The 10,053-nt window shown below is 52.8% G+C and overlaps 1 protein-coding gene across 1 annotated transcript; it reads right to left on the reverse strand.

Moving 5' to 3' along the window:
- Positions 1–7,887: 7,887 nt before the first annotated feature.
- POU3F3 (POU class 3 homeobox 3) lies at positions 7,888–9,207 on the reverse strand. The gene has a single exon (XM_050911304.1). It carries the CDS (start codon positions 9,205–9,207, stop codon positions 7,888–7,890), a length of 1,320 nt encoding a protein of 439 aa, XP_050767261.1.
- Positions 9,208–10,053: the final 846 nt, after the last annotated feature.

Here is a 10,053-nt window from a genome sequence, read left to right on the forward strand (position 1 = left end):
ACTTTAGAGGGCATGGCGCAGCGGTCTGATCTGAAAGCACCGTCCCTGTGGGTAGAAACTCTCCTCTGTATCGTGCGCCTTGCAAGAAAGGCAATGAGGGGACACTTGGAGTGACCAGGCATGTGGCATCAAGGAGGAGCAATCCACTTCACGCTACTGTGGAGGAAAGTTTGTTCCCAAACCAAATACTTTGTGGTGCTCAGTACTGGTGTCGAATTGGTTCCCAAGTCTAAAATAAAGATCTCCTTTGTGGTATGCCAGTGAGCTTGTCTTGCTAAACCTTCCCTGTTTGCATTGAAGGTACCGAGCTGATGTAACGCCGTCTTTTCACCCCACTGATGTGCGCAATAGGAACAATTCAGAAAAGTTCTGTTTAGCTTTTTTCCCCTTGTAGTTGAAGAAATGCAAGCTATCAGAAACAAGCCTATGTTTGAAGGTACAGTTTTCAACATGTGAGTGGGAAACATATGTACTGGCACAATTCAACCACTCTGTAAGGGCTGTGCTCGGATTTTGGCTTTTAATCTCAACTCTGTTAGAGAGAGAGAGATGCAAAATGGAAGGGAATGTGATTATTTATGCTGTAGCCTTGTGATACTCATCCTATAACCGTTGGGGAGAGAAGCAAAACACTCTGCTAAAGCTTTGGGTGAGCCTGAGTTTCAGGGGGACTCTAGTCTTCACAGGTTCTCACTTCACTGCCTTTCTTCCCTTGGTATTTGTTATATGGGATTTTTTTTTTTTTTTTTTTTTTGTCTGCTGTTCTACGTTTTAAAGTGAGTAGAGAGTAAATCCTGCTGAGAGAGAGAGCTCTCTCCATCACAAACTCACGTTTGGAAAATGCCTACCCCCCTCGACCACCCCCCTTCAAGCCATCCTCCCCCTTTCAGGGGAGAAAAGAAAATCTTAAAAGAGAGAGGAGCGGGGGGGGGGGGGGGGGGGGAAGGGGGAAGAAGGGGGGACCCCCTGATTCCTCAGTGACCTGCACAGCTCGGACAGACCTCCAAGTTCCCCTTCCCCTCCTGCAGACAAACCCCATCGGAAAAAAACCTACATGCCTGAACTTTTTAACGTGACTTGGGGTTTGTACAATTCAGGCTCAATTTTAGCACTTTTCAAGGGGTCAAAAAAAAAAATCGAAAAAAAAAAGGGGGGGGGGGAGAAAGTTTGGATTTAACTCTTTGTTGCTAAAAAAGCACCACAGCCAAACCCCCAGCCATCAGTAAAAGCAACCAGCGGCCCCTGCAGCCAGTGCCCCGTCCCAAAAGCAGCCCTTCCCGCGGGCAGCGGCCCGCACACAATGGCAGGCAAAGAGAGGCAGCTCCAGCCCTGGCTGCCAGCACCCTGAGCTGCTGCCGTGCCCGAGGGCTCCCGCCTGCTGCCCTGCAGAGAGGGGCCACCCTCCCTCCGAACGCTGCGGGGGAAGTCAGCCCTGCCTGGAGGCTTCGGGGCTGGCAGGGAAGTTTTTTGGTACTGCTAAAGGCATATACACACACACACACACATATATATATATCTCACACACACACATCTTTATATATAGATTTATATGTAGGTGTCTAGTCTATGTTTAAATAATCCTATCTATACACACAGTCCTCCTCTGATGAGGTCATTCTCCCATATATACGAGATTGGGTGTATGATGCCAGAATCAAACGCCAAGATCTTATCTCCACCGATCTAAGAGCAACATAAAGTAAATGTTAGCAGAAGGGGAAATAAATTTTGGAGAGAAACATTCAACAAGGTGTCCCTGAAGGCTTCTCTCCTGCCCTCCCCAGCCGAAGTACCCACGCACTTTATGCCAAAGAGAGCCATTTCGGCACAAGAGACTCCTGCTTCAGAGCAAGGACAGGCTGCACCCCGGATCGTGGGGCTGTGCCTGGCTGGGGCTGCACCTTGACATTTTTAGTCTCCCCTTCCCTTTCCTGAGCGATGCTCGCCTCTCTAACGCGCTGGTCGGCTGCAGCTTATTTATTTTTATTCCCCCCCCCCCCCCCGTAGCTCCAAATGTCTTAATGTTTTTTGATTTCAGGAAATTCAGAACGGAAGGGGGGATGCTACTTGAAAGTGTGACTCAAAAAAAGGTTTCGCTTTACAGCCATCAGTAGCACCAGGAGACAGCTCCATTAAAAAAGTAGTTTTCCACTGCTCTTGAAAAGCCGTTATTTTTTACATCGCTTTTAGGAAGATAGATTAACAAAACATCACATTTCAAGCCACTCTGATCTGTAATTAAATGGAGGAGCCGGTTTGTATTCTCCTATGGCTTTTACAGAAGTTGCAGTGATCCAAAGTCAGGTTGCTGTGTCAGAGTGGCATTTTTATTAATGAGAATACAAAAAGCTTGCATATTCTTAGCCCGGCTTGAATTTAGTTGCTAAGCAACCGCTGTATGGTAATTCATCCGCGAAATTTAAATCTTGGAGAAAGGATCCTGCGTTTTGCTGAATGGTCGCCACGAGGAAAACAACTTGTGGGACCCGCAGCAGCTGCCGCCGCGGCACCGCGCCGCCCGCCCGCCCGCCGGCTCCCCCGGGCCGCCCGCCGCCCCGGGCCGGCCCGCCGCCCGCCGGCAGCACCGGCCCGGCCGCCCCTCCCGGGCCGCTCCGCCTCCCGGGCCGCCCCGCATGGGAGGGAGCGCGGCCGGGCACCGCCGACCGCCCCGTCGGCGCTACCCCCGACCGGCCTTCCACGCGTGGGGAAACGCGGCGCTCCCGTTTCCCCGCGGGAGGCGCGGCCCGGGCCCCGCCGCAGCCGCCCCCGGGGAGGAGGGCGGGGGGGGGGGGGGGGGGGGGGGGGCCGGGTCCCGGCGCGGCCCCGACGGCGCGGCCCCGTGGGCGCCCCCGCGTCCCCGGCTGCTCCTTTGGCGTCGCGGAGGACGCGATCGGCGGCGAGCCTTTCCCCCCCGCTCGGCCTTCACCCCGTAGCTTTTTGTCTCGCCGGAGCCTCTCAGCCAAAAAAGCTCCCTACTGCTGTGTCATTGATAGCGCGGGGTCGCTCGCTGCCTTTCTCTCCCCTCTCTCCCGCCGCCTATTGAAGGCTGCGCCCGCTCCATTATTCCAAACTGCAACTGAAAACACCGATGGGGCAGCCACCTCCCTGCACCTCCTCCGCTCGCTCCATCCATCCGTCTCGCCACAGGCGACCGAGCTCCTCGCCATCCCTGGTTTTAGCCAAATCGGTCCCTGTCCTAAAGCGCTCGCTCCACGCCTGCCTCCGAGGCCGGGACTTGTTGCATCCCTTTTAGAGTTTGATTAATTACCCTGGAACTTAAGCAAACTAAAGTACATGCGGCGAAGACGCTCACGCCTACGGTTTGGTCCTGCAGCCTGCCACTTACAGAGGTAATCTTTACACTCTCGTGCAAACCGGAACACGGATCTCTGCGCCTCAAAAAGGTATCCCTGTATAAATATATAGAAGTATCGATTTTGCTGTAGCTTGAAGATGTTGATCATTTATTACAAAAATAAACGAATAAATACAACAATATATTGTTGCTTTCAACAGGATAAATATTTTACAAATATATAATTTAAAAAAACAAATTTAATTGTTAAAATTATTTAAAATATTACACTTATTGATAAAATTATCAATAGTATATACTGCATTTCATATTAGAACCAATTATTCTCTAAACGTTCCATTTAAAACCATTCATACAAAACAAGTTATGAGCATTGTAATGTGCAAACACGAGTCACTACATTAAAGCATAAGGATTCTGTAAAGATCACTTTCCGATAGGAACCGCTGCGTTTTTAAACCAAGGTAGAGCTCTTTGCTAAATTCCGGAAAATATGCGGATCAACAGCAGTGAGATGACTATTTTAAATACACCTGAAAATGATTTATTGTGTACAGACTCAACGGGGGAAGGATGGGATGTGAGTGAGAAGACTGGGGCGTAGCAGAGGACCGCAGGATATGAAAATGTAAACTATAAATAATCACATCTCGGGATTACCCAGACTGATCAAACATAACTTTGTAAAACATTTGGCTTTCCTTTAGGCAGGGGAAAAAAAAAAAAAAAAAGAAAAAAAAAAGTAAGGAAAATGATGCCGACTCAGTTACCAAGCACAGAACACTGATATTATAAATGAATACAATTACTAAATTCATTAAGAGATCTGGCGATATATAACAATATTTTCATTATTTACACGTGTAACAATATAACCCTTAGCGCAAACCCTCTCAGTTATTATCTACCTCTTGTTATCTCCTAGACTCACAACCCTGAAATTCCTAAATACATTCAAAGGATTCAGTTTCTCGGGGGCGGGGGTGGGGTGGGGTGGGGTGGGGGGGAGCGCCCATGGCCTCACTTTTTGTGCAGAACAAGTCCACGGAAGGGGCACATTTTGCCGGTCCCTCCGACCAAACGTTACTCCTCCAGCCTAAACCCCAGCTTTTCTTAGGCAGCAACCCGCAAAGGTTGCCTTTTAATAGAAACCAGCGTGAAGCCTAACGTTAGCTCTTTGTTGCCATCCAAATCCAGTAACCAAATACCCCCTCCGAAATTTAAATAGACCTTCTCCGTTTCTAATAAACCGCTCCCCTTCATGTGTGAAAAACAGGATCCCACCTCACGTGTTAATGGTACCCGGCACCCGGAGAGGAGCCCGGCGCTGCCAGCCTGCCCGCCAGCCTCCTGCGCCCGGCCTTCCCCCCCCCCCCCCCCTCCCCGAGCTGCAAAACTAGCCAGGAGCTTTTGCTAAAACGAACAAAAGAAAGAGCGTCCTTTACCATTTCGGGTTTTCTTTCCCTTTGTTGCGTTGGGTTTGGGGTTTTTTTTCTCGCCCCCTCTTCCCCCCCCCCCCCCCCCCCCCCCCCTTTTCTCCGTGTCAGTAGGGCCTTTCGGATTTCACAAATCAAACCGACGGTGATATTTACTACGAGCTGGTGTTAAAATAATGCATCCCGGTGCACGGCTCTCAGGTTGGCTTTGATTTATGGACTGACACAAGGCCTATCTGAAAGGAAGAAATGTTTGTTGTTCCTACAGCAGTTTTCTGGGGGTTTAACCCCTGCCTCAATAGCATGTAGAGAAGCAAGGCGGGGGGGGTGGGGTGGGTGGGTGGCGCGGACGAGGGGAGGGAGAGGAAGGTGAGGAAGGAGCCACGGACGAGATGGATCATGAAAGAAAACCTTATTCTCCGGTAGACTATCAGTGGGGGCGGGTGGAGGCGTCAGACGCAGCTCTCTACTTCCCACAACCTCCCCGCTTCAAAATGAAGAGAGTTGAAACGGTCATTCACTGTCCCTATATTGCAATAAATTATAGCGGATAAATATGACAGGCTAGCTAGTGCATCTATTGGCATGTCCAACGTTGCTAACACACGCGTGTGTTTGCAAAGAAGGTATGGCAGCGCTATGGCAGAGTGGAGGAGAAAACTAGGCTACACCACTTCATACCCCATAGAAAAACCCGAAAACAACAACAACAACAACAGCAACAGCAACAACAGAAATGGTGAACTAGGCGGACCGCACGTAGGATGCTGAAAGTATTATTCTATATATCCTTTTGGAAAAAAAAAAGAAAGTACCTTCTCCTTAAATTATAAAGATAAATTAAATACAAATATTTATACAGACATAAAATGAGTCAAAATAAATTATAGCTTAGCCCCCCCCCCCTCCCCCCACCCCCCGAAGCCTCAGTTTGAAAAGAGAGAAAACAAGACTGAACTTTTGGAAACGTCCCTGCTCCCAGCATCGGCCATTCGCTGTCCGCGGACAGGCTCAGGCGCCGCCCGCACCGAAGTGCAAGCCCACACCGAGCCGGCAGCAGCCCTTTCTTTCTGGGAGAAGGTGGCCTTTGACGATCTCTAATCTCGCCTTCCTTCCCCGTGACACAGGGTCCCTGGGCCGGTGGAAGAGGCCGCGGGCGTGTGCTGGGCGGAGGGACGGGCACCGGGCGAGCCCAGCGCCGAGCAGCCGGCGGCAGGGATGCCGGAGGGCGGCACTGCCAGGGAGCTCGGGGGGCGTGCAGCGAGCAGGTCGGACCCTCGGTATTTCTCTCACTTCAGCATTTGCAGTATTTCCCTTCAGAGAACTTTTTTTTTTCTTTTTCTTTTTTTTTTTGCTTTTCTCGACACAGTGTTTATGCATCAGACACAGACTATTTCATTCTAACAAATTTATTTTCTCAATCAGCTCTTACGGAATCACTACTCAAATTAAATTACAATCAAATTATCACATCAAAAGATACCCTTATTACCTAACAACTGTCCATATTTTCATTTCATTTTGATTTGTGCTCGTCTGAAAAAAACACGTAATACAAGATCTGGGGAAAAAATAAATTACCGTTTTGCAGCAGTTCATAGGTATTCTGAATAAAATATTAAAAGAAGTCATTTAATGAAAATATAAAGCAAATTTTTTTTTAGATCAACAACGGATCTAACAATTCTATATTGCCGTCTTTTTGAAAAGTCTGTTTATTAAAACCTACCAAAAACACTGCTTGGAAATGGCAGTATTATATAATCACATCCACAGCACCCATTCAATCAAAGTTGGCAACGGATTTAGGAGAGGAGAAGTTCAGATAAGTGCAGCTGCAGATGCTCAGTCCTTCTAAATCCCTTTATCTGAATCAGTCCAGAAATAAAAAATAAAAATATTAATAAAAAAAATATTAGCAGTGGATTTTTTTTTTTTATGACTCTTCCATGATGATTGGCAGCCGTCAGGAGCAGGACTTTGACAGCCCTAAATTATTTCCCTTTCTCTCGCTGGTTCCCTTAATTCATGCAAAGTCCTTCTACAGAGCTCGAACTTCAGGGACCAACAACCTCTCCTTCTCCCACCCTCCCCCCGGCGTCTGTCCCTCCCCCCTTTCTCCTCAGGGTCAGTTTTTCGGCGTGCGGGCATTTATTTCCATATTTTTGTTCTATAGCTATACCTATATATATAGATAAATATATATATATGTATTTGCTTCCCTATGCAGTCTGCTTGTTTTTAGTGCTGTGTGCATATTTTATTTTTTTTTTTCCTGGAAAAAGTGGCCCCTTTCATTTTGCAGAATATATAGATATATAGATATATATGTTTTCAGAGTGGATGTCTGCCTTGCACCAAAATTCTACGGTTTGGCCAAGAAAAACAGGGTGCTGGAATGCAGCAGGCACCCTCTGATTAACCAGATTATTTTGCTTCTGCTTCCCTTTTTTTGATTGCTCCCATTCAAAAAAAAAAAAAAAAGAAATAAAGAAAAAAAGAAAGAGGGAGAGAGAAAGGAGAAAAAAAAGTTTCCGTGATTCATAGAAGAGAGCCCTTTTGGGGATAGGGGGAAGAGTGCGGGGAGGGGGGGAGGAGGGGAGAGAAGAGGTGCAGACATCAGTCGTGTTCCTCGCTGCAAGAGGGGGCTAATTTGGAGAGCGAAAAATAAAAATAATAATAATAATTAAAAAAAAAAGGCCAAGCCCACCCGCCCAAGCCCTCTCCCCACAACCAACCCCCCGGCACATCTGCAGTTTTGGTGCATTACGCATCTCCACCCCGTTTTCCCAACACGGTCTGAACGCTCTCGCTCGGATCGACCTTCTCCACCGCTCCCTATTGGTATCGATCTTATATATATATAGATGCACGCATATATCCATATATATATAAACACAAGCAGTCTGAACGAGCCTGGATCGTGTGTGTGTGTGTGTGTGTGTGTGAGTGTGTGAGTGCGTGTGTGCGTGTGTGTGAGTGTGTCTGTGTGAGCGTGCGGGTGCGGGCGGCGGTGCCGGTGCCGGCGGCGGTGCCGGTGCCGGTGCCGGCGGCAGTGTCCGGTCCGGCCCGGCCCGGCCCGGCCCGGCCCGGCCCGCGCTGCCCCCGCGCCCCCCGGCCCGCCCGCGGTGCCCCTCACTGCACGCTGGTCTGCAGTCCGTGGTGAGGGGGCGGCGTGTCGGAGTTGACGGTGCCGACCTGGGAGTAGACATCGTCGGGGGTCTGCTGCTGGATCCCCGGGGGGGTCATCCGTTTCTCTTTCTGCCTCCGATTGCAAAACCAAACCCTGACCACCTCCTTCTCCAGCTGCAGGCTGTCCGCTAGGTTCGTAATCTCCTGGGCGGAGGGCTTGGGGCATTTCAGAAAGTGGCTCTCCAAGGCCCCCTTGACACTCACCTCGATGGAGGTCCGCTTCTTCCTCTTCCTGCCCTGGGCGGCGATCTTGTCGATGCTGGTGGGGCTGCCCGTGGAGGAGTCGGCTTCCTCCAGCCACTTGTTCAACAAAGGCTTCAGCTTGCACATGTTCTTGAAGCTGAGCTGCAGGGCCTCGAAGCGGCAGATGGTGGTCTGCGAGAAGACGTTGCCGTAGAGGGTGCCCAGCGCCAGCCCCACGTCGGCCTGGGTGAAGCCCAGCTTAATCCGCCGCTGCTTGAACTGCTTGGCGAACTGCTCCAGGTCGTCGGAGGTCGGCGTGTCCTCGTCCGAGTGCGGGTCGTGGCTGTTGACGCCGCCGTGGTGCGGCGGGTGGTGCCCGGGGTGCTGGTGGTGGTGGTGGTGGTGGTGCCCGGGGTGCTCGCCCAGCTCCGGCGTCTCGCCGCGCACCAGCCCCGGGTGCACCAGGCTCTGCCCGCCGGGGGGGGGGCTCAGCATGCCGTTCACCGTGAAGCCCCCGGGCTGCGAGTAGAGGAGCGACTGCTGCTGCTGCTGCCCGCCGGCCATGGAGGGCAGGTGGGCGGCCGCCGCCGCCCCCCAGGCCGCCGGGTGCCCCTGGTGCGGGGGGCCCAGGTGGGGCGGCCGGTGGTGCAGCGCCGCGCCCGAGTGCAGGTCGTCGCGCCCGCCGCTGCCCTTGACGTCGGGCGGCGGCGGCGGCTGCTGGGGGCTGCCCGTCATGCCCACGGGGCTGCCGGACCAGGGCGAGCCCGCTTCGGCGGCGGCGGCGGCGGCGGCGGCGGCGGCGGCGGCGGCGTGGGGCAGGGCTGTCACCCACTGGTGGGCATGGCTCAGCATATGGCCGCCGTTGCTGGCGGCCATGGCGCCCGGCATGAAGTCGCTCTGGACCATCTTGGCCGCCGGGTCGCCGCGGTAGCCGCCCGCCACCGAGGTGACGGCCACGCTGCCCGGCTGCATGCCGCCGCCGCCGCCGCCGCCGCCGCCGCCCGAGTCCGCGTGGACGATGGAGCCGGCCGCCAGGATGCCGTTGCCGGGGAGGTAGGGGTTAGAGGTGGCCGCGGCCATCCCGCGCCCGCCGCCCGCCGCTCGCCCCCGCCGCGCCGCCGCCGCCGCGCCGCCGCCGCCGCCGCCGGCTGCCGGGCGCCCGCCGCGAGCGCCCTTGCCCGGCGCTGCCGGGGCCGCTGCCGGGGCCGCCGCCGCCCGCGCCGCCGCCGCCGCCGCCGCCTTCCCAGCCTCGCCGGGGCGCCGGGGCGCGGGGTTCACCTGCTAGCGCTCCGCGGCGCGCTCTCCTCCGCCCGTCCGCCGGCCGTCCTGCCTCCGCTCCGCGGCGCGCTCTTTGCAGTCGCCGGCTCTCGCTTCGCCTTTTTTTTTTTTTTTAATCGCTTTGCTTTTCTTTTTTGTGGTTTTTTTTTCCCCCCCAAAAAAGAGAAATATTTAGCTGTACATATATTTTTCCTCCGCCGCCTTCTCGCCCGAGTTTGCTGCTCGCAGGGAGGAAACCAAACAAAGGCTAAAAAGCGAAAAAGAGGGGGGGGGGGGGATCAAAAAGCCCCCGTGCCTTCTCCCCTCAGCTCCCCTAGGAGTACATCTCCACCTCTCAGCCTTCCCCTCTCAGAGTGAAACTTTTCCTTTTCTTCTTCCTTTAAGGCTTTGTGTGTGGGTATATTTTCCTTTTTCTCTCTCCCTCTGTCTTTCTCTCTCTCCTCGGCTCCTCGATCTCCTTTTGCTCTTTTATTTGCAAGTTTTGTTGGTGTCCTAAGAAAACTTCCTGTGATGATGATGGTGGTGATGGTGGTGATGATGCATTTCTCAAAGTTGTGCTGTTGCTGGAGCACTTTGTCCCCTTTGAAACAAGAGTCCTGCCGGAGCCTTCTTGCTAGAGTCACGCTCTGGATAAGACATTTTTTCTCG

Source organism: Gymnogyps californianus, chromosome 1, assembly GCF_018139145.2.
Source record: "Gymnogyps californianus isolate 813 chromosome 1, ASM1813914v2, whole genome shotgun sequence".
In the NCBI taxonomy this organism is placed as follows: domain Eukaryota; kingdom Metazoa; phylum Chordata; class Aves; order Accipitriformes; family Cathartidae; genus Gymnogyps; species Gymnogyps californianus.

Excerpts from the sequence above, each read along its gene's own strand:
- POU3F3 (XM_050911304.1), bottom strand. The coding sequence starts at position 9,207 with ATGGCCGCGGCCACCTCTAACCCCTACCTCCCCGGCAACGGCATCCTG.